Source organism: Tachysurus fulvidraco, chromosome 23 (genome assembly GCF_022655615.1).
Source record: "Tachysurus fulvidraco isolate hzauxx_2018 chromosome 23, HZAU_PFXX_2.0, whole genome shotgun sequence".
In the NCBI taxonomy this organism is placed as follows: domain Eukaryota; kingdom Metazoa; phylum Chordata; class Actinopteri; order Siluriformes; family Bagridae; genus Tachysurus; species Tachysurus fulvidraco.
In genome coordinates, this window is record NC_062540.1 from 6,272,920 (window position 1) to 6,299,318 (window position 26,399).

General features: G+C 37.0%; 1 protein-coding gene across 1 annotated transcript; it reads left to right on the forward strand.

Moving 5' to 3' along the window:
• Positions 1–123: 123 nt before the first annotated feature.
• On the forward strand, positions 124–25,524 carry kcng1 (potassium voltage-gated channel, subfamily G, member 1). Its single transcript, XM_027144628.2, has 3 exons — positions 124–260; positions 17,434–18,289; positions 22,666–25,524. Exons 2-3 carry the CDS (start codon positions 17,507–17,509, stop codon positions 23,428–23,430), a joined length of 1,548 nt encoding a protein of 515 aa, XP_027000429.1. The 5' UTR covers positions 124–260; positions 17,434–17,506; the 3' UTR covers positions 23,431–25,524.
• The last annotated feature ends 875 nt before the right edge of the window (positions 25,525–26,399 follow it).

Below are 26,399 nucleotides of genomic sequence, written 5' to 3' on the forward strand. Positions count from 1 at the left end.
GATGTCAGAGCTGTTGATGTGTGTGAGTGTGAGCGAGCGAGGGCGGGGAGCTGTAGCCTGTTGCTTATGTTCCTCAGATGTGCCGCTAGCACTCACTGAACAACACAGACGAAGTGGAGTTGAAGCTCAGAGCAGCAGCTCACAAGTGCTCCTTTTCTTCTCCTCTGTGACCTTTATCTTCTCTCCTCTGACCTTCATCTTTTCAAATACATAAACACGATGAGCACATTCGGCTGCAGACAAACCGGACCAACCCTGTGGTAAGTGCGTTCAAGTCTTGCATCCTTTCTTGTGGGTTTAGTTTCAGTTTCAACTGCAAAACAAATTGCATGTGTACTTCAGTTAAACATTTAGTAACTGGAATTGTGTCATTATGTAGTAGTGTTTTTTTTTTTGTTGGTAAATTGTTGTATTTCATCTGTGTGTAGAAACTCTGGTTATAGACTCTAGACAAGTCGATGCTTTATTTCAGAAAAACAAGATCTGTTACTTCATCTGATAGACACAGACAATTATGTGAGAACTGCGTTCTCCCTTGTAATATAAATTCATTATTCATTAATAAAATCACACCTTCCAAATATATATGTATAAAAAACTGTATAACTACTAACTAGTCAAAAAAGTTAAGCATTTTATATATGTGCATCATGATGTTACGTACACAACTAATGAACATGTGCTTTATATGTTAGATTAGATTCAACTTTATTGCCATTGTGCAGAGTACAAGTACAGAGACAATGAAATTCAGATAGTATCTAACCAGAAATGCAAATACAAATGCATATAAATAAATATAAGTAATACACTATATATACAATATATATGTATATATACATTATTGTACATAGTGCAATTAATGAGGTAAAAAAGCTGAGACCAGTTCAATGCACATAACTAAATATTACATAAGGTGCAAATAAACAAATATAACACGAAGATAAATGATCAGAGTGAAGTATATCGATAGCGTATTTCTGTAGACCAGTGGTCTGAACAGTGTAAAAGGTGTTAGGAAATAGAAGTGTGCAAAGGAATGTGCAAAATATCAGGAGGCATACTAGAGAACATTGTAAGTATGCAAGGGAGACAGAGAATTTTTTTTTACACATTAGGTGGTCCTTCTAGAATCTAATGTTCAGAATCTGGGATTAGAATTCAGTAGGCTGACAGCTAAGGGAAAGAAACTTCCTGAGTCTGCTGGTGCAAGAAAGAAGACTCCTATAATGTCTCCCACATGGGAGAGGAGTAAATAGTACACATTTGGGTGAGAGGAGTCTTTGAGAATACTTCTCACTCTCCTTAGGCAGTGTTTGTGGTGAATGACTTTGATAGAAGGTAGTCCAACACCAGTGATGTATTAGGTAGTTTTCACTAGCCACTGCAGTTGGACTTTGAGTCTAAGATGCAGGTTTGTAAGAATGCTTTCGATAGTGAGCATTAGAAGTTCAACATGATGTGGGGGGGCCATGTGAGCTTCCCTAAGGAAATAAAGGTGCTGTTGCACATTCCTGAACAGAATAGATGTGGTGAGGGTCCAAGAAAGATCCTCAGAGAGATTGACACAGAGGAACTTCAAACTAGTCATATGCTCTACTTCAGCTCCATCAGTGTGGATGGGAGTGTGTGCATGGTCCTTCTTAGTTTGCCAGTGGTCTACAATTAGCTCTTTTGTCTTCTGGGCGTTGAGAGCAAGGTTGTTGTTGGCACACCACATTGCTATGCTCTGAACCTCATCCCTGTAGGTAGTCTCATCATCACCAGTGATCAGGCCAACCACCGTGGTATCATCTGCAAACTTGATTATGAACATAGAGCCATGCACAGGAATTCAGTCTTGGGTGAAAAGGGAGTAGAGCATTGGGCTCAGCACACAGCCCTGAGGTACACCAGTGTTTAAGATTAGGATGGAGAAAGTGTGGTAGTTGATCCTAACAGATTGTGGTCTGTTGGTAAGAAAGCCCAGGGTCCAGTTTCAGAGGTAGTACACACACACACACACACACACACACACACACACACACACACACACACACACACACACACACACACACACACACACACACACGTAATGTATACATACACATATATGCATATAAAATGAGAGAGAGAGACTCATGCCAATATTATGATCTCCTGGCACAACAGTCTATAGATTTTGCACATATAAATGGTGGAAAAGTGGTGTTCAGTGTTAACTGCCACTCACTGTAAGAATATTGTTTTCCCTCAGCATTCTGTTAAAAAGACTGTTGTGTGTGAAAACCCCAGGAGTTTCCGAAATACTCAAACCAGCCCATCTGGGACCAATATGCATGCCACACTTTAAGTCACAGGGATAACGCTTTTCGCCAATCTGATGTTTCATGTGAACATTAACTGACCTGTAGCTGCACGATTTGATGCACTGTGCAGCTGTCACCTGATTGGCTGAACAGAATAATTGCGTAAATGAGCAGTGTTCCTATTAAAGTAGCCTGTAAGTGACGGTATGGTGTTATTGCACCATATACTTATACAACAACCATCTTGCACACTACAAACGTGTACAAAAGTACCATATGGAAGTGATTAATATTAGACATTTGTTGCAGATGGTGGTGTAGATGTTCTTGTATCACATCCTTATGACTCACATTTATGATAAGCTTGATTTAATGAAAAGATTAACATTCAAATAAGAAGAAAAAAATTACATTTGTTCTGCCTCACTGCTTATATTTTTTTCCTTATGATGGTGTGGTTATTTCCATGATAATAAATTGCTTTTAGAAGTAATACAAGCTTCTAAGATGCATCAATACTACATCATTAGGCATTAAAACCACTTCTGTGAGTTGATATACTGTATAGCTGAAGTTCTAAGTGTTGGGTTTTTGTGTTGTGTCCAAAATTTGAAAACCACAAAATTGTGCTGTTCTGCTTCCGAGACAGAAGTATTGATAATGTTTGGTCATCAGGAAAAAAATTGCACTTGAGGAAGAATATGATTTTTTGTTGCAGATGAAAAGATGTCTGGAGTCACACACTTCTGAGATCCGTCCGTTTTATCACAGGCATAGAAACAAGAATATTACTCAGAGTGGCAGAATAATATTTATTCAACATCGGTTAACATTGTTATATTGCAGGAGTGTCAGACTCTAGTCCTAAGGTGCCACCAGACTGCAGAATTGATTATTCCCCCTCATTTAACACATTCCATCCATCGGGTCTAGGACTCTTTCCTGAGCTGGATTTTTGGGTTTCAGAAGATAAAATAAATTTTGGGTTTCATTAAAAATAAATATTATTTTGACTATGAGGCATTTTGTTCTATGGCAAATGCTGCAAATGTATTTTTTTATTTTATGCATATCCATGCCTAATTACAATGTGTGGCATTATTGATTCATGTTACCTTAATGTTGGGTAAAATGACATTATTCTCATCAAAACGTATTAATAATAAATCTCTCTCCTGGTGGCTTGGAATTTTTTAGGCATAAGTCACTTTTATCTAAATGCACCATATAATTACTTTTTCTTGCAAAGCATGGTGTCTGAGTGAGCAGCAACTCGCCCTGTGAATAAGTGGAAATGTTCAGAATGTTCTCTCCCCAGATGCAAAGGGTCATCATTGCTAGCCATCAGTGAAGAGACAGCTTTTGTAAAATAATAAAAAAAAAAAAAGCTAGTAGCTATACATTAATCGGAGGAGGTATAGCACTTATAGGACATCAGTCTGAACACCCACCCAGCCATCAACCTTCACAACAACTTCCAACTCCCAGAGAGCAATGTTTGCAATAGCTCTAATGGCTAGCTTGCGGGTGGGAAAGATTGCGATTTGCATGTCATGAATTTCAAGTATGGAAACAAGTACGATGAAAATGAGTTTACCTCTAGCTGAGGGTTTTGTATCTATAGTATCATGTGCACACTCTTATCCTGTGAAAACTATCTTCAGTTAACTCTCACAGTAAAAAATAGAATAAATTGATCAATGATTTGGCTTCCACAAAAAAAAAAAAAAAACAGCAAAAAAAACAAAAAAAAAAAAAACAGGTGAGTATGAAAGCACTGAATAATTCAATTCAATGTTGTTGTATTGCACATTAAACAATTCACATTGTCTCAAAGCAGCTCTGCAGAAATATAGAAACAATACAATTGTAAAGCTTAAAATTAAATGACTATTTATCTCTAACATCTATTCCTAATGAGCAAACCCATGGAGACTGTGGAAAGGAAAATCTCCCTTAGAAGATATGAGGAAGAAACCTTGAGAGAAACCAGGATCAGAAGGGACCCTCATCCTCATTTGGATGACACTGGACAAAAAATAATATAAATGTAATTAATGTCCTTTCTACAACAGTTTGTAAGATAAAAATTAGAATCAGTGCACTTAATGTTTTTGGGGTTTTTTTGCTCATTTATTGGTTGCTATTTTTGTTATTCCTGTGGGAAGTTAGACACCACAGGGGAGCCTTTCAAGCTAGTGGTAGTGTGTCCTTAGGTGCAGATAGGACAGAGCCCAAGCATGTACTTAATATCAGGCTTTTAACAAATTCTAATCTTTAACAAGCACTCATTCACAACTTACGTCTATTAGGGGATAGTTTAAAAAAAATGTTGTTTGACAGATATAAGAGATCTGTTGTTTTGCTCCCCTTTCAGGATGATAGATGTTCTCAAGGCAGCATGCTCAGCACCCCATATAAATTTGTAGATTATCTATGGGATGTGGTAGCGGTTAAAGTGTTGGACTTTTGATCACAAGGTTGCAAGCTCAAATCCCAGGTCAACCAAGCTGCGACTTCTGGGCCTTAGAGCAAGGCCCTTAACTCATAGTTTCTCAGTTGTATAAAATGAGATGAAATTTAAGTCACTCTGGATAAAGGTGTCTGATAAATGCCAATAAAGTCTAGACCTTCCACCTGGTGGAAGTACAAAAGCAAAAGTGAACGCCCCTGAACACAGTTGAAGTCAAGTTCTGACATTGATCAAAATGAACGCTCATCATTTCAGTAGTTCCATAGTTTAGGAGTAGAATGGATGTGATTCATACTGTTATCAAGCTAGTTTATTCATGTCTTTAGAAACCATCAGAAGTATATATATATATATATATATATATATATATATATATATATATATATATATATATATATATATATACTTCTGATTCAGTACAATGGATATATATATATATATATATATATATATATATATATATATATATATATATATATATATATATATATATATATATATATATCCATTGTACTGAATAATGAAAGGATTCAGTAAATTTGTGCAACTGAATAACATATATAAAGTGTGTGAATAAAGTGTTTTGGCTCTCAAGCTCCTATTATTTAGTGTTTACATTCACAAAACTGTCAACTGTATTGTCAGTGTTATTGGTTTATCCAACTAATGTTGTATAATCTAAAGTAAACACTACTCTAAATATTAGGAGAAACCTTGAGAGGAACCAGACTCAAAAGGAATCTCATCCCCATCTGGGTGACACTAGATCATTTCAATTCTATTACTGTGTCGTCCTTGGTAAAAAAAAAAAAAAAAAAAAAAAAAAAGTGCAATTGTGCTACCAGGAAATTCTCTCTAGTTTTAACACGAATCTATTTTGTTGAAGTTTCACTGATGGAAACTTAAATGGAAACTGTTCATGGAAATTGCAGTCCAAAGCTGTCTCCATGGTTTCAAAGTGGTACTCTTTACAGCAATCCCATGTATCACTAGGTTGTCCAATGGATGGCCAATTGATGAGAACTCCAACCAGAAGTAGGGCATGAGGATGGATCAGGCAGGTCCAGAAAGCAGAATACAATATACAAAAGCTAGACCCTGAATGTTGTACAAGATAAATTGTGCTTATTAAACATACATGTCAATCTGGTACCAACAGAACTGTGTGGTGCATTTTGCGATCATGTGGTGTGACTTGAGGACAGCCATGACGATATTCAAGTTAGAGTGTTTTTAATCATTAGAGAAAGTGCAAAATGTACTAATGTATTTTATATCTGGTTATACTCTTTGAACATTAATGCTTTTCGATCCATACCTTTGATCTTTTAATGGCCATTTTCAGCTAGAAGATGATTCTGACTTTTGACTTCAAGTCAATAATGTCCAACTCGTTTACACAGCTTAAAAGGCTCATCTCCTTGGAAGTGATGTAGTCTGATTATTTGCAGCCTTTTTTTTACCATGTACTGTACAAGCCTTAAATTTCATTATATTATATTCAGCTAATTGCTTTTTGTACCTCGATGGCCATCGAACAGTGTGCAGTACACCACAGGCATAATTATCGATCACAATTCTCAGTTTTTTTAGATCATGGGCTGTCTGGACATCATGTTAAAATTGTACACTGACCTGCAGTTACAACATGCTCAATTACTCTGTTATGCTTGAATCTTTCCATGCATATCTAAAATCTGCCTACACAAGCTCATTTTTTTCTTACATTTTTTTGCATTGGTCTTCTCATAAATGGTTGTCTGGTTTCTATTTTTGTGGTATAATCATAATGAAACATTAATCAGGGTAATTAAGTGAGTTGGAATTGGACTGCAGGAACTAATTAAACGCAGACAAGTTATGTCATGATTCTCTATCCAGTTACAGTATGCTACTAAGCCATTAACTTTCCCCATAATATTTTAGCCACTAGTGAAAGATCAATCAATGACCATCACATTTAGGCACATTAAAGTTCATGTAGGCAGGAGGAAATGTTTAGATGGCATTTGTAGGATTGCAGGGGCTCCAAATCCATTACTTCACCTTTTGCTCAGTGTTTGCGTGTGCTCACCGCTCACACAGTGCTCACTGCTCATTCTTCAGCAGTTTAAGGGCCATTTTAATCCATCTTATCTGCTAAAGTGCACTCCAGTCTTCTCAAAGGTCACTGACACCATCAAATAATGCTCAATATTTTTACTGGCCCTTCCCAAACTCACCATTCATCTCACCACAGGTCCCATGTCATCTTCCTTTCGATATCCTAGCACAATGCAATTTCCCCCACCACAGACCACCATAGTCTCAATTCCGGGAAGTACTTTGACATAATGGAGTGTATCCACCCAGAAAGCAATGAGCTTACTGGTTTGCGTTTGCTGTCACCCACCCAGGATGGACTATAACTGGACAGAAGTTATGTTAATGCATGTGGCTGGTGCATAAAGTCTTGTGTATTTTTTATGTTGTGGTTTTGTGTGAGTACAGGTTCATGATCTAGAGATAAATGGCATGAAGTTAAAACAGAGAGGAGGCAATATAATATTCAGAACAAATCTCAAACAATTTCCAGAAAAGAGAAACAACACCAAAAAATATCTGACTGCTCTAGTTTACTTCAATTTTCTCCATTATTTGTGACCAGTTTCTGTAAATGTTCATTTTTCATGATGAAACATGATGCCATCTTCTAATCTCAGACCAGAATTCAGGTTAATCTTTTTATACACCCCGATTGTGTATAACGGTGTATTGGGTCCCAGGTTCAACCCGGAGCTCAGATTACTTTCTGACAACTCACATTTTCATATATGGCTTCCTCCATGTTATTCCCATTGTCTGAAAAACCATCAAATGTATGATGACTGAAAATATTGTAGTGTTACATGGTCATCATCAACGGATACATGTGATAGTCAATAACAGGAGAGGACACTAAACACTTACAGTTATTAACTTACAGTTTTCCTTAAAACTTAATTACAAAAATAATGAAAGGCAGGGCCATTTATTAAGAACATGCTAAATTAAAGAAAAGGCAGGGTTGACCTTTTTGTTACAGATGGTTGATGAATAATCTAGACCATAACTGGCTTATTCAGTAGCTGTAAAAACCCATAAATGTTTGTTCCTGTTAATTATATCACCCACATTAGCTTGACTACAAGAGAGCTTAAACTGTAGGATTTTTTTCTTATTTCATCTGTCTGAAGTGCTAAAATTCTTTGTGAGTTCTTATACAGAAACAAAATGAGGAGTTTATACAATAACAGGATTAATACATAACATTTATATGGTTTCTCCTACCTTGTCTAGTTAATTACTACTTTTAGCCTTTAGATTTGATGTGAATATAGCCTGAGCTTAATCAGGTTCCATTGTTACACACCTCAAGGTTACATACTTCATGTCTGTGTATAAAAAGGTACAAGCATAAATCCTAAAAATTGTCTGGCATAATAATGGAATTGACTTTTTTCAAGAAAAAGATTCTCTTTATCAGTAATCGTTAGTTGTTAGTTGTTGAAAGCAAAGAAAGTCTGTTCAATCTTATATGGGCCATGTGAGGTAAAAAAAACTATTGATATCTCAGTTTCTTGGACAATTACATGTTTTTGTACAAAGGTGTACACAAAAGATCTACCTTTGAGGCTTACAGTGGCCTCAGCTACTGCTGTTTCTTAATATACTGACCAAAGAATCACAGATGCCTTTAAGGTAGGCAACAAAATAGAAACATAAATGAATCACACACAAAAACAACTTTCTAATATAAATAGTTCAAAAGAGAAACATTGCCAAGCCTGGCAACAACAAATAATCTAAGAGGTTAGACCACTACACTGGATAATGGAAGAATCTTTTCTCAGTCTTGAAGGAAAAAACACAGGACTGATATATATGTGATATATACTACTGTATATAGACTGGTATATAGTATACAGTGATCCCTCCTTTATCGCGGTTAATGGGGACTGGAACCCCTCGCGATAGGTGAAAATCCGCGAAGTAGGATTGGCCCTAAGTTTGACCTTTTCACTGATAGTCATCATCTTCCTCTTTCTCTTGGGCTCACTAGAGAAATCTTTCGCAGGGGCACGGCACTTAGGAGGCATTGTGAGGGCTTAACGAAAAGTTAATTTCGAACACAATACGCGAGACACAGTTGACAGCGTGAACGAGAGTGGCGAGATACAACAAGGGAAGAAGCTGGGAGAGGATGCGATGATGCGCAGCCAATGAGCTCAGATCTCGTGCCGGGAACCCGTCATGTACCTTGTCTGAGAGCCTGTGGGTATGTACAAAGCCTCTGAGAGAGTTTCTCTCTTTGTCTGGCATCCTGGGAAACCGTTTTTATTTTTATTTTTCGATGAATACTTTTGAAAAATCAGTGATGCACTGAGGCTGTGAAACTTGAACCGTGAAACTTGAACCGCGAAGTGGCGAGGGATTACTGTATATATATATACTATAGCATATGACTACAGTATATAGGCATAGAGGTTTCAAGGACCACAAAGAGAGAATAATAGACAATTTGATGTCAGGTATTTTGCTACAACAGCCACTACAATCCACTGGTAAGACTTGACAAATGATACAAAAAGAAAACAAAAACTCATAATAGAAAGAAGCTGGGAAACATTAGTAAATTTTCAGGATCAACGAGGGGAATGTTCTTATCTAGCTGAAATCTCTCGCACTGAAATTCAGGGCTAAATAATGGAAGAAATGTGTTGCTATCCAATTATTTTATCATTTTTAATTTAGATATAAAATATTACTGGATAAATACGATATAAAATGAGTGACTTTTATATAGTGATGCATCTTTAATTGTAAATGGAAATTAATCGATCTAGATACATTACACAACCGTAGACACATGCTAATAAACTGACTATAACTGGGGATGTACACAGCAGCACACAGTATACATATTCTGAGAATGAATCATCCAAAAATCAGCCTGAAACAGAAGCATCACTGTGCCAAAGGTTAAGCTCAGTGCAGATACGGAGACGTATACATCCACAGAGAATATCCACTGCTTCTTTATCTATGGTCGGCCATGATAAAGGCTGGGAATGCAATTGTAGCCCTGAAAGCTGCTCTTTTCAATATATTCAGCGATTTATTAATTCCACCCACAACGTCTAAAAAAATGTGTACTTTCCTCTCTGCCTTAGAGGGTACAAGCCAAGGTCTTACGATGTGATTTTGGCTACAGGCATATATTGGCCTAAACATTTTAACATTTGAAACTGATTTTGACATGTGTTGTGTGTTCAAAGAAGAATTATAAGAGAAGATATTGCCCAAGAGATGTTCGTGTGTAGCCTGAGGCACGGCGCAAAAATATATCTTCTTGTATATTCACCATGTCGGTGCTCTAAAGGGGCTATGAAGGACTTTTCAACAGAGTACAAAGGCGGCAAGTGGATTTATTGTAGGTTTTCCGTTTTTTTCTCATATAAGGTCGTCTTGCTTCCATCTGCAAGGTTGTGTAGAGGTTAAAATGGAACGAGTTCCCTTTTGACTTGTTGACCGAATGTTCTGTTTAAATGACTGCATTCTCATAAATATTCATAAAATGACAGATACTGGTTGCATATATACTGGAATTTCATCAAATGTTTTTTGCAGTCCACAAGAAATTTCAGGGACAAAATTAAGAGAATTGAGCCATGACAGATCAGTTCAATACAAAAATCTGAACAACAGCACTTATAGGAAAAAAGAGATCACTACACACTCTAGCATGTGGAGAAAGCAGAAAGTCCTCCAGCGAAATGTCCCAGAGGATCCATTCAAGGGTAAGGAGCCTTGGTGAGTGGGAGAACAGAGAGCAGAAGTCATGGAGAAAAAGAAATAAAAGATCCAGGATGTGAACAAAGAATTGGAGCCGGATAGGTGGGAGGCAACTGCTCAGAGCATGAAATGCGTGGGATGGGGTGGACCAGGGTTGCCAAGCATTCTCACCAGGAAGCAGGAAAACAGTGTCCAACAGTGACAAATAGACTGAGTTACAGCCTTGAACATTAACCAGGCAACCAGTAACGCAACATTAGAATTTACATTTGCATAGGTTTGGAGAGAAACATTTAAATCAATGAGCCAAGACATATTTTGAGTGTGTCTGAAGGTCTGAAAGGATATTGTTTTGAAAAGGTCATGGTAGTAAAGAGCTAGATATTCTGATAAGTGGAAGTTACATCAATCAGAGCATACCCTACATGACAGACATAGCACCTTTACAATTTGTCTAAAATGTTTGATTCATTTTTGAACATGCAAAAACATAAATATCAGATGCAAATTTAGTGTGCTGAAACTTATTTTATGTTACTCTCACGTGGGTTAACCATAATGACACAAGCTATTATTTCCACCTCACAGCTCCAGGGTTTAATCCTGAACTTTGCTTACTGTCTGTGAGGAGCTTCATGTTTTCACTATGTCCATGTTGGTTTGCTCCAGGTTCTTTGGTTGCCTTCTACTTCCCAAAAACATGCTGGTAGGTAAATTGCCTATTCTAAATAAGGGTAAATGAATTTGTATTCATGTGCATTATGCTATAGAACACATGCCCAGTGTTCTCGGGATAGGTCATCTACAGTCCTTAACAGGATAACGCACTTACTGAAGATTAAATGAATAAATGATTCTTATTACTGGTCTGTCATCGGTTGCATTTTTTGTACGAGTCTATCATCAGTTGCATCCCCTGTGGTGAAACAACAAATTATTTGAATGATCAGTAGTACCTGAGTTTGAGAAGACAATTTCGATGACCACTTTATCTTCACATACAACATGGTATAATGACTCGACTGGATTGTTGAAATGCTAGTGGTTCTTCAAGCATTTTTATACCAACCATTAATTTCAGTAAATCTTGTTTACACCATTTTGGTAAGCATCAGCAAGTGTAAATGACCTGGGGCATGTTTGAGGTAGCAGCATGAACAATGAGATGGACCCAGAGACCATCTGTGAGTGGAACAGTATGAAGTGGGAAGATATACTAGTTGTTTCAAACAAAATCTCAAACCTGTGAGTCCAAAGCAATTGCAGAGGATAAGCCCTTGAGCAATGTTGTGATCTCACTGCTACAGAGAGAGATAGGGAGAGAGTGAGAGCTCTCGACTCGACTGCATAAGACTATCTATCTTTGCTTTGCTTATGCTTTAGTGATGCCCTCAGTTACATCTGGTAATGCAGACAGAAGGCAAGCAGGACAAAAAAGGTACACAAACCACAGCCTTTTCTCACTCCTGTGCTCAGGCAATTGCTACTGCAGTTTAAGAATCAACACAGTGTTTCTGGAAGAGCTACTTTCCACAAGTGATTGAAGATTTGAATAGGCCCTCTGATCAGGCTTAATTTTTTTAGAATCTTTGATTCACAGACATGCTAAGCTGCTCTTACAAGGACCTTGACTGTTCTAACATATTATTCATTCCAACAGAACACGCATCACACACATCACATACTAATGAAACACATAATATAACAGAAGAGAAACTGTATTTCTATTCCTCTGTATGTCTGCACATATGGTGGTAATGACAATAAAGACCCTTGAACCTTCGACCTTCAAACTACAATACTGTAAATCAAGGCATTCGTGTACACACATATATATATATCAGATTTGACGTGCATATTGCAATGCAAAGTTAAGATATTTTTCCTGTATAAAAAATATGTCTATGCCTTATGTGTCTTCACTATTTGAAATGTGGACATGCTGGTTTAGTGGTTAGCAGGTTTGTGGTTTCCATGTTGTCCCCATGCCTCTGGGGTTTCCTCCAGGTACTCCAGTTTCCTCCCGAGGCCAAAAACATGAATTGTAAGCTGATAAATACAGTACAGTATAAAGGCTCTCTAAATTGTCTGTAGTGAGTGTGCAGTTGGGACCTGTGATAGACTGGTGTCCTGTCCATAGTGTACCCTTCCTTGTGCTCTGAGTCTAATGGATTAGGCTCCAGGTTCCCCATAACCCAGTAGAAGCGATTTAGAGAAAGAATAGACTGGCCCCTTGATGGTCATATTCATGATTTGAATGAATATTTATGGAGTATTTTTTTTAAACCTTTGCATTGTATAACAAACTGTATGTGACAAAGAACCTAAACTTGAAATTAGGTTACCCCAAAGAAGTAGTGTATGCACTACACCAATTGTAAGTTTAATATATATATTATTGGGGAGTTGTACAGACACTTATTGAATTGTTTATCATTTCTGGTAAGCCTTCAGAGTGCTGGAAAGGCATTTCACAGGGGGTAAATTCAGCTTATGAAACTGAATCTCCTTCGCCCACTTCCATACCAATTGGCATGTAGCAATGTGTAAATGATTGGGGGTGTGGTTGTGGAAACTGGTGGGAGCTTCAACCCTGTGTTTCTGACACCCTTTCTTTAAAGGTGTTAATCTTAGTGTTGGCCAGTAGTGAATACCTTAGTTTAATCACATTTCCCATTACAAGGTAGAGGCATTATTCTTTTTTTAGATCAAGTCGTTTGAGGTAAACTATTTTCTCCACAGTGACAGGTCGCTACACATCACACTGATTAAAAATATATTGTAAACAGTAAAAATGTAGTTTACAATGTACTGTAGTTTATTGCTACACTTCTAATAATAGTTGAAAAGGTTATATGCAGCATGTCCTGTTGGTTACTCAAGGCTATTTGTCTCTTTCAGTTCAATGCGGTGAATCAGATCCTTATTGAATCAGTGTTTAGAGACTTTTCGGTTAAATAACTTGCAAGTATCTACAATATTAAAGTAACTTGTCAAGTTGTCAAACTGTAATACCTTATTTCAATTTATCTTCATCAGATCAGGTGAAGGATTGTATAAGTATTTTTAGTTATATTACAGTTCTTATTAGCCATGATTGAAAGGCCCAGCCTCTACTGTACATGACCTTGATGCCTCGGCACACACATTGAGAGAGAGATTAGCAGACAGTCTTTTTTCCTTCAGGAGTATAATAGTTAGCAGAAAGTGCATTTGTGTGAAGACTGAAAGCCTGTTAGACTGATCTCTCTTTAATGATTGTGTAAAGATCCAATAAATCTTACTTTACTAAATCTTACGTTTTGTGCCTGCATGTCCCTTCATTTTCACTGGAACCTGAGACTCAAGACAGACAAGACAATCTAACAAGTTCAGAAGGTCACAGCAAAAACAGCAACATCCTCACTACAGTCACCACCATTTTGATGTAAAACAGACATGGTGCCTCGGCACACACACATCCTTTTTATGTGTAATGAAACATCTGCTTACATTAACCTCACTTTATACTACATACTCGGTTTGATGGAACAGACCCTCCTGTTCTTTAGGAAGGGAAATAAATTACATATACAGCACAGTACATATATGAATGTGTGTAGCCAAGCAGTATTGAGTTCAATTTGTTAATTATTAAAGCTAAATTGCCCTGAGGGCCAGTCTGGGAAACATAACAGGTCTATAATAAAACACTGCATCTTTCTACCTTAAAGGTTTCTATTGAAACAAAGTGCTTGGATATTTTGGTTCTCTTAACCACAGTGTCAGTAACTGTTGAGACTGCCTTCTTCTGTTACACATTATCGTCAGTATGTGTCTATGCTTCCCTCCCATGTAATTGTTCCTCCCTTGTAGCATACAGCCCTCCATAGGATTGAAGGGTGGCAAGAAATGTAAGCAATGGGAGAGCGTTGACACAGCAGACCTTGCCCAATAGCACAAAGGGCATAATTTGACAGGGCCGGAAATAAAAGGCCAAATGTAATCATTATCTTGTGCTGACTGACAGTGCAGGTGCCTAATAAGCATCCAGTGACGCATTTTTGCCCTGGCTTTAGTCATCCAAAGACCCCTATCTTAATCCCTGATTTTAGCATGAATGTGCTGTGGTACAGACACTAATTTGTGACTTGTGAACCAACTGCTTCTTAATCACAGTAATTAATTTAATTAGTTTGGACACCGGCCGAGTTGTTGAGCTACTGTGGTGTGAAATGCCTTTGTAACCATGGTCTGGAATGCATTGCTAAAGATATGTGCATTTATTAGTATCGGTTTATGATTACTGTTTAGTTGTATGTTTAGTTGTATTGTCAAAAGGACATGTAAACATAAATAAGTACTTATATCAATTATTAAATCGTATATTGAAAAATCTTTAAAATCTTAAATTGATAAATCTTGATGACGTAAAGTCTCTACTAGATTAGACTTGGATAAATGCATTCTGCAAATGCATATTATAATGATAATATTTTATGTATGGATGAATGTGTTCAGAGCATGCATATAGTATTCTTTGCATCAGAAACTACATTGTCATTTATATATATATATATATATATATATACACATATATATATATATATATATATATATATATATATATATATATATATATATATATATATATATATATATATATATATATATACAGAGCCATTTACAATTATTTAATTTATACAAATGTGGTTTAAGGACCTCCACAAGGATGCTCCAGTTTCTCAAACTTTAAGACGCTGATTCACAATCACAATCCATTCCCTAAAAAGCCAGCAGTGGCCCTGGTGCTGAGCTGAAGGGCAGTGGCACTATTAGAAAAGTGCGTTTTGGTGCATTACAGAGGAAGCAGTTCTCTACACCCAAGCACTCAGTATAATACCATTAGCTGTTTGTTCCACAAGCTCTTTTGGGCGGGTAATTAGAGTTGCAGTGGTCACATAAGATAGCACTCATTCCTTTACAAAGGAAATGTACTCTGCAGCAAACCTTACAATGTCTGAAGGATTACACAGGATACTATACTATACTGTACATGTGAGGCTCTGTTATGAAAGCAAGAAAAAAGACAGTTTTATCTGTTTTATCCATTAACATTTTTAACAAAGAAATGTAAACATTACAAAATTTATAGCAATTGAAACATTTGCCATAACACATCTGTATTTATTTGCTTTAATTAATTAACTTAAATCAAAGCCGTTTATTTCCATGTTTAGAGATTCATATTAAAAGTGTGTTTTTTTTTATTATTATTATTATTTAAGCATCTACATTCATTTTTCACAAATCAGATTCAGTCATTTTTTTAGATATCCAAAAAAAAATATTATTCAGTTCCCATTCCCATGCTGTGTAAATTTGACCAGTCAAATTTACTCATTCATTCATCTTCAGTAAGTTTATGCCGGATCTGGAGCATTTCTTAACCTTGTACACCATTCAAACACACACACACACACACACACACACACACACACAGACACACACACACACACACACACACACACACACACACACACACACACACACACACACACACATTCATACCTACAGTACAGCCAATTTAGCATAATCAGCCTGCCAACTAGTATGTTTCTTGAACATGTAGAGGAAACAAGATAATCTGGAGGAAACCAAAAAAGCATGAGAAGAATGTGAAACCCTACACTTGATATAACTCAGGATCAAACTGAAAAAAGTAACCAGACTTTCCAGGGTTAGGCACAAACAATCGAGCTTAGAATACAATACCTAGATAGTCAGCATGCTAATGTCTGGTGAGAAAGTCTCTTGGCTAACCATGTCTTCATGTTCTACAGTATGTTTTGTACACAGGGGCATTGTTATGGAACAGGTTTGAGCCTCTTAGCTTCAATGAATGAGATATTGCAATTCTACAGCATACATAGATTTTCTACACTATTGTGGAGGGGAAGGCTGTTATAAGGGTGTGATGGTCAGTTGTCCAAAAAAAAACAACAAAAAAAAAAAAACTTTCTGCCATAAATTGTATGGTACATAGTTGAATTTCATTATAAAGAATTCAGTGTGTTTGTATGTTTTTATACCCTTTGTACCATGCAGAATGACAAGAAAACTGAAATTTCTAATTGGTAATATGAAATGTTCAAAATTAAATTAGGAAACTAAGGGCAGCATGGTTAAAATAGCCGTAGACAGCTGTTAGGGAATACTCTATTTATTTGAGTTAGTGTAATGTTCTTCGCCATGAGAACATTTTAGTCATATAATATTCATCTAGCCATATTTTAAAGTGTACATTTGGGTTCACTGATAAAATGCACTACCTGTTACTAACTATTTCTTATTACTGCTGAACAGCCAATGACTTATTTCATGTCCATAAGCAACATAAGTTTGTATACAGAGACACAATGCCCCACGATATTGTGTTCCTTCAAATATTTCTGTATTGATTTAGATATACATTTAAACTCAGTATCTATCTCTTAATGAATAATCTTTGGAGATTAGATCAGATCTTAATTCCTGTGGCTTGGGTTTAGGCTTAAGATATTGATGCCATCAATCTTTACACCAACCATGCGATAAAAGTCACATCTTGCTAGATAATAAAGGAACAGCATAGTTGTCCAGATGCATTGTATTTCCCCAAAGAATAAAAATAAAAATATATTACTTTACAAAATATTAAAATAAATACATTTTGTTTTTAATATTTAATATTAAATTTGGGTAGCTTCGATTTTTAAAAGTTTAGTTTATTTACTTTATATAGTTTTTACTCATTCTTTGATGGGTGGATAATTTTGGATTTGGCTTTATGCATATGGACTGTATACTAATTCATTTGTTCATCATTCCCTTGTGTAGGTGAAAGCCAGTGAATAATTGCTGGCCTCCAGGCATGTGAGGCGCTGTGAGATTGGAGGTGTCTGGGTGAAAGATGACTTTACTGGCTGGCGATGGCTCAGACTATGACTACAGTGCCTTAAGCTGCATCTCGGACACCTCACTGAACCCACCACCCATCCAGGAAAGCGAAGCCCTTAAGGGTGTTTATTACAAACGAGCCCGGTGTCTTGCCAAGGATCCTGATTCGGATGCCAGCCTCTTGCCTGGCACCCATCGCTTGCATGCCATCATCAATGTGGGTGGCCTGCGCTACCAGTTGCCATGGAGCACCCTGGATGACTTCCCACTGTCACGGCTAGGCCGTTTGCGTCTGTGTACAAGCTTTGACGAGATCATGTGTGTGTGCGACGATTACGATGTAGCACACAATGAGTTCTTCTTTGACCGAAGCCCGTGTGCTTTCAGAGCCATCTTGACATTCCTGCGTGCCGGCAAGCTGCGTGCTTTGAGGGACACTTGTGCTCTGTCCTTCCAGGAAGAACTGCTGTACTGGGGTGTCCCAGAGGAAAAGCTGGAGTGGTGCTGCAGAAGACGTCTGATTCAGCGCATAGAGGAGCGTGATGAGCTTGAGAGGGTGGCAGAGGAAGATGAAGAAGTGGAAGATGATGAAAGTGACAGAGGTGGTAGGGAAAAAGCACTGGATAGAGAATCTCGACTTGGCCTCTGCATGGTCAAGCTAAGGGACATGGTGGAAAGGCCGCACTCGGGTCTCCCTGGAAAGATCTTCGCTTGCCTCTCAGTGCTCTTTGTCACCATTACAGCCATTAATCTATCTATAAGCACCATGCCTGCCATGAGAGAGGAGGAAGAAGCTGTAAGTTCCTGAATTTACTACAACAGCATACCTGCAGAACAATCAATCCATAATTAAGTTCACTATGTATTGGTCACAAATAACGTTCAGGATTTAAGAGCTCTAGCTCTATGTGATTTATATTTTCACTAGTATTTCAATGAAATATAAAAAGACTAGACATGTAGTGCATGGTAAATTTGATTATTTAGATTTATTTGATTTACTAGAACCTGAGTCTAAGTTTAAGTAGCTGAATTAAATTCACCATGCTTGAAAGACCCATTTGAATGAAACTTATATGAAAGCTTCAGGCATCCTACTAAGCAGCTTGGATGATTCCCAGGATGATGCAAATGTGAAATGAGCAAATACTGACATCCTGCCCAGAATAGTAGCATTCTTTAGCAAGTAAACATTAGTATTTCACAATAGCTATTTTTCTATGCTGAATTCTCACCCACCAGATTTTAACCAGGCATTTTTTTCACATACATTTTTAAACTTAATTATTGGAAAGATCATGTTTGACCAACTATACAAATCGAGTGAAAAATTGTATTAACATCATTATGTAGGGCTATTTTCTTTTTAAAAATCGGCCCATGTGGAATTTTGATATATGAACATTTAGGCATGTAAATATAGTTAATAGTATAATTACATTTACATTTATGGCATTTGTCAGACACCTTTATCCACAGCAACATATTTTTAATTTTTGTTAAATATACACATAAAACAAACAGTGAAAAATATGGGTTTGTGAAGTAGCATGAACCTGGTCAAATATCAGCTGTATGACATGTGATGATATCCATGTGTGATCATGGTGAATTAATTTGTATTTGGCTTATTTGTCTTTTAGGGAATGCCTTGCACCAGAAAAAGATAGCTGAGATTAATTCTATGTGTTGTATCATCGAAAATGGTGAAAAGCATAAAAACTAAATGCAAAGAGGTAAAAATTTAAGAAACAAAAAGCTTGACCTCCTTCCCAATCGTACATGCCAGGGTTCTGCAGTGGTCCCTACAGTGGTCCTGTTTCATCAAAACTGTAAAACACTGGCGTATGTGCATGTTATGATTTCATATTATGGAGGAATTGTAAGATACAATAAAAAAAAAAATGCAGATATTGGCCCCATCCTAATATGGACCTTACAACAATTTGTTCTTTATTGTGACAAATGCAGCAGATTTGATTACATAGCCTGGGTATTAAAAAAATAAATCTTAAATTCAGCCCAAAGCAACAGTAAACACTAGCAGAAGTACGCACACATTTTTTATGTCCTGTGACTTCACTCCTTTAGTGAGCTGGCCTGGTAAAGTTTATTCACCTTTAGACTAATCGCTGCTTTAACAGAAAACACCAGAAACATTCAGGAATCTCCATATCCAAAAAATAACAGGAAATTATTTAATTTCCAGGACAGTGTTATCATCGTTGGAAGTCAGAGTAACATATAGAGTAGGAGCAGAGTAAAGGTGTATTCAGAGGAGGAAGAATAGGCTTGTGAACTTCAGCTATCTATTTTAACACAGTCGGCTGCCACCTTTCAGGTGAAAGGAAAAACTTCAGCATGTTGCGCCGACTTGTGCAGATTACCTTTCATGCGTTCTATTACAGAAGCTGGTTAACATCTGTCCATGAGCTGCATCTGAGCTGGACTTTTGTCACCCCTGATATACAGTACAGTATGGTTGCAATCTTGAAGGAATTGTACACTACTGTATATGGCCAAAAAGTTTCTGAACATTTAACCGCTTAACACCAATATGTGCTTTTTGAACATCCCATTGGATTTAGTGCTCTCTTTACAATTATAATAACCTCCACTAGATATTGAACTGTGGCTTTGTGGCTTTGTCCATTCAGCTACTAGAGCCTTAGTGTGGTCAGGCACTGATGTCAGACATCTGGGACACAGTCCGCATTTCAATTAATCTAAGCGTGTTCAAATGGGTTGTGTTCAGCTTCTTGCTTTGTGCACAGTCACATTGTCACACTGAAATAAGTTTGAGCTAAGTTTCTTAGTTCCAGTGAATGACATGTTTAATTCTGCAGCATACAAAGACATCCTGTACAATTGTTGCAACAGCTACAAGATTTTTGTTTAAATCTTGCTTCAAAAGGCAAATTTAAAAGGCAATCACCAATCTTATATCAGTATCATTTAGTGTCTACTGTACATGTTTAAATGTTCCCCCGAACAACACCAACTAGCAAATCTCAGATATAATGTCATTCATGATTAATGAAAACAGTCTGCATTTAGTAATCATGTATTCCCTGTGGTAATTAATCCACTTTGGCCCTTTGTTGTTGCAGACACAGCGAACAAATAGCTTGATTTAATGCTCTATAGTGGTAACACCTACACAGCATGATATCCCTTTGCATACACCTAAATTCCCACGTTGTGTTTCAGCTACACCAAGTCTTGAAGAGGGACAGGAAGTATACAACTTGTTCAGTCTTCCTGGTGAAAAAGAATTCCCCAAATGATGCATACACTGTATCATTTCTTAGAACAGAACAGAACAGTTTTACAGGGACATTCGGTACAAGAAAAATTTAAACCATGAAAGTGTTGCAGTTACACAGATTTTCAGATTCAGCAGCTTTTCATGCTAATTGAATTTAGACGCCACATGAATATTAATGGCTACTGTCAGATATAAAGAGTAACAGGGCAATTTAATTATATTATGACTTACTCAAACATTTTTCTACCTTGGCAAAAGCTTCAACATTGTGTATGGTTAAAATAAACAATTCGATTTTATCCTAAGCTTTCAACACGTGTATAATTTCACATTTGACCTTTTCTGCAGCAAGTAGTAAATGCACTGAGCTTAATGCATCACTTTAATACCTCAGTACCACTTAGCCTAATTCTGCATTTGTGGGAGTTTGTTTCATAACACTAAAGTCTTTCTTCTAAAGAGAACATCAGAAGAAGTGCTGGATTCAGGACCACCTGTAATAAAAAAAAGGATAGGGATATTAAATCATCTCAATCTACAATTACGAATGAGATGGTCTGGGGTTTCTTCCCAGGAGACATGTAATAGCAATGTCCTTTGCTCATCTGTGGAAACCTTGTTAGAACGGCAATATGCTTAGTCATTTCTAATGTTTCCTATGCAGGCATCATCACACAAACATTTTTGCAGAGCAAATCAACACATTGCTGATGGGCAGATTTTGCCAAGGTACAATCTGGATGTTATTGATTTTGGGCGATATTGAAATTGATAAGAATGAAGATGCGTATGCAGTACAGAAAATGGCACTGAATAAGACAAATGTAGAAAATGGTTGTAGTATTAAAACAACGCTTAATCTGTAGACAGTAAACCTTATGAACGTTTGTTCATAATCTCCTTTTTATTTTTATAGTCAGTCTGTTTTTGAATGGCAGAAGAATAAGTACTATTCACTCTGTTCACATGTATATGTAGAATTTGAAAAAAATTCAATATGCAGTTGTTGTTGTTTTTTTAACCCCACCAAGAGCATCCTAGTCAATATTTACACCACCGTTCTACTTTTCTGTGAATTTTCTTACAGCCTAAATTCCTATGATGTAGATGTTCATAAATTGTGCTCATGTGAACCTCTGACCTATGGCCATTTATACATTTGTATACTTGATTGTGGATTTTATTTAAATCCACTCATATGAATAAACAACCTATACCAAATCTGGAATGTGGTTTAAAAATGGCCATTTTGATATATGATACTATATTTACAGAACAGCATTTTAACTATTAATATTTGATATGCTTATCATTATATGACTTCATATGATTCTGTGGTGGAATTTCTATGACAGACACAGCTAATTTGTGGAAAGGCGCAAAATCTCATGAGTGGACATAGAACTGGTTATTGCTAATAAAGAAAACATTTTTAATGGATGAAAAAGCTAAGAAAAGGGAATATATGGTCTAGTGGTAAAGTGCTGGAATATGTTGTGTGGGTAAAGTGGCAAAGTGCTGGGTACTGCTTCCCTCTGCTGTTGTGTTTTCAGCATTGCAAATGGGAAAAGCTGAGACTAAGATGATTTCTTATGGCTACATTATAAATGTTAACAGATGTCAATCACGTATTTTTAGACATTTTATGTTCTCATGTGTGGTGGTCTTTTTTTTTTTTTTTTTTTTTTTTTACCTGTTTCATTCTGGATTCATTCTTTTTATTCACACGGTGTCACGTGTTTACTTGAATTAACGTTTCATTACTCAATAGTGAAACGCATTTGTATGTTTTTTCCCCCGGTCACATTTTACCCACATAATCACGTGTGAAAACTAAACTGCATTGTAACAGCACTTTATTTTAAAAGATATGAAATACTAATTGCTTCTGTTGCATGTTGTAGGGCAAATGCTCCCAGATGTGCTACAACATCTTCATCGTGGAGACAGTGTGTGTGGCGTGGTTTTCTCTGGAGTTCACACTGCGCTTCATTCAGGACCGCAGCAAGCTGGCCTTCCTCCGTCGCCCGCTTAATCTGATTGACGTGGTTGCCATCTTACCCTACTACATCACCCTGGCTGTGGACGGCACTTCCACAGGCTCAGGCAGCAGCTATCTGGACAAAGTAGGGCTTGTTTTGCGTGTCCTTCGGGCTCTGCGCATCCTGTACGTGATGCGTTTGGCGCGTCATTCGCTTGGCCTTCAGACGCTTGGCCTTACCGCACGCCGCTGCACGCGTGAGTTCGGCCTGCTCCTGCTGTTCCTATGCGTTGCAATCGCACTCTTTTCCCCTCTCCTGTACCTCATCGAGAACGAGGTGACTGCCACGCAGGAGTTCAGCAGCATCCCAGCCACGTACTGGTGGGCCGTGATCACAATGACGACAGTAGGCTACGGTGATATGGTGCCACGCAGCATACCTGGCCAGGTGGTGGCGCTCAGCAGCATCCTGAGCGGCATCCTACTGATGGCTTTCCCCGTGACATCCATCTTCCACACATTCTCCCGGTCCTACGTGGAGCTGAAGCAGGAGCAGCAGCGCCTCCATCAGCGGCGAACTCACTTCCTTCTGCGTGGGCGCGTTCCTGGTCTTGGCAGTAATGCGTCACTAGACAGTGACGTTCTGTTTCCCAGCGCCTCGTCTGATCAGAGAGACCTAGATGACTGAAATAAAGACACAAATAAAAACAAAACAAATGGAGTGAATAAGGACATGTCCAGTTCAGACACATTCAGCAGTCTGAATTAGGTCGTCACTCTTGAAAATGAGCTCCAGAGGGCTCAGTATTTAAGAAGTCAGCCTTTAACAGACACAGGGTGAATTCAGGTACAGTATATCAGATGAATAACATCTTCAAGTGATGGTTTCCTGCTTCTGTACTTTCTTTCTATATGATGAACATAAAAGAAGTATTGGTATGGGTACTTATTACCTATAGTTTACATAAAGATTTCCAGCATCATGTGATTTCATTGCTTATACAAATCTTAAACAGTTTCTAATTAATACATTTAATTATCTAGAATGAGTAATTCATGCATCTTTAGCGTAAGCCAATTACATTAGTATCTGGGGATGTTGTAGCCTAGTGTTTAAGGTGTTGGACGTCTGACCAGAAGGTCATGAGTTTGAATACCAGGTCCACTAAGCTGCCACTGCTGGGCCCCTGAGCACGACCCTTAACCCTCAGTTGTATAAATTGAAGTAAAATGTAAGTCACTCTGGGTAAGGGTATCTGCTAAATGCTGTAACTGTAAATGTAGAATCTCACGAGACTGTTGGCACTAATGGGAATTTTAAGTACAGCGATACAGCAGCTCGAGTAGAACGGCCCTGACCCGTAACATGGAACGAATGTTCGCATTTGAATGAGTTCAATTAAATAAGCTTTCAGTGTATGAATTTGGAAAAAATAAAATCAAAGATATACCAACCCCTGCTAATGTGCACTATATGGCTAAAAGTATGTGGACACCTGACTGTAAAAGTTACACTTCATTAAACATTTGCCACACAATTGTCTAGAATGCCTTTGTATGCCTTTGTATGCTGTAGCATGACAATATTCCCTTTTACTTGTGCTAAGAAGCCTCAAAAAATCCCAGCATGACAATGCCCTTAAGCACAAAGTGTAAAGACATGGTTGGCCAAAGTTGGAGTCATAGTCTTGTGCTCACACCAACACGCCAAGATCTAGAAAAAAGACTTCCGCGTAGAGTAGAGGTTATAATAACAGCAAAGGCGGGACAAATCTGGAATGGGATGTTCATAAAGCACATATGAGTGTCAGCGTCAGGGTTCCACAAAAATGTAGGCCATATAGTGTGTGTCCCATATGATCAAACATGTCATCAAAATGATTCTCAGTCACTCCTAACAAAATGGTAAGCCATACTTCTTAGAATATGATAGAAATATTTTTCCATCACATGTTTTATTAATGGTCAAAAGCGGTGGTAAATCAATAAACTGTACAACATATCTGAATTCACCCTTTTAAAAATGCGTTACATTACATTGTTCTCCTTTTTAATCACGATACCCATGATATGAAAACACAGAAGAGGATCCCATGTTTAAGAAATGAAGCAAACTATGTATTCCTTAGAAGGTTTGAACCTGTAATCTAGTATATCGTATGTATGTATTTATTCCTCATAAAATTTCTGAATACTGCCAATCTTACAGCACAAGTTTGAATCAAAAGAAAGTTAATGTCCTATACTATAGGCTATTTACAGTAAGCACAATGCCCATAAGCTACAGTAAACACCATCAAGGTCACTGGTCTTGTCTTCTCTATTACTGTTGACAAGTTTCCAAAATGAATAAAGAAGTCACATTTTGTATAATGACTTGAAGCTTGATTCCCTACATGGAGTAACAAATGAATAAATTTGTTCTGATTTGTGTTGGTGCAAATTTACTCTTTACATCCAACTTCTCATGGGTACAAGGTATATGTAGCTCTTTTATGCTTTTGATAATTAATTGCTCCTCTGGATTGTTATTGCATGATTTATGGTCATAGTGAACACCAGAGGGCAGCATAATATCCAGGTTGATGCAATTGTTATTACAGTGAAAGGTTTAAGGATTATGAGAGAAAGTAAAACAATTACACCAGCTTTTGAATATTTGAACCTGGTAAATGTAATGTTTCTTCATGCATTATAGAATTCTGTGAAAAAAAGTAAGCATAAGACAACATTTTCTTTAACATTGGTCCAATTCTTTGTAATCAAAGGAAATTCAATAAAACAGCAGAATTTCCATCTTTTGAATTTTAAATTTTAAAGTATTTTTAGCAGTTACGCAAATATTTTATGCTTATTCGAGCACAAGCACTTTTCCATCTAATTTGGTGATTCTTCTAATAGCTAGTCACTATCTTTACATATTTCATATTCAACTCTGTTACATATATTACACATGCATTTAGAAATAGAAATTGAAATATATATATACAGTAGCGATAGAAATATATCTACCTGTGAATCATAGACCTGAACATGAAGAAAATGTCAAGCTAATTAGCTGACCTTGTGAACAGATGATGAAGTTAAGTAGCATCAGGTGATGTACAGTATGATACATTATGAATGTAAGCTTGTTTAAATTTGTATTAGGCTTTTTCACAGTAATATAAAGGGATTTTTACCCTAGGCTAAGACACGTACTGTATTGTTGTCAGAGTAACAAAGAGTAAGTAAAGATATTGACTGTGTTATTGATTAAAGGAGGTTAATGTAAGAAAATAGCCATCAGAGCAGTATCATTTAACTTAATGTAGAAGTCCCACAAAGCCCAATATTCTAGTTTAAAATACTAATTATGACTGTCATTCAGTTATTAACAGAATGCACATGAAGTAAAATAAGATCCCCAAAACCCTTCACATACTTTGTGATATACTCTATTGCAGTCTGTGCTATAATTTATATGGAACAAAAAAAAGGCTTCTATCTATTAAAAGCTGAAGTAATTAGACAAAAATATTTTTTGTTCCATAAAAACAAAGCCCAGTCAAATTTTAACCCTTTTATGTCACCTTTTACTTTGAAAGTGTCAGAAAACTAATATAAATGTAATTTATTTTTTTTCCAGAACTTAAAGATGAATGAAAAATAAATTCT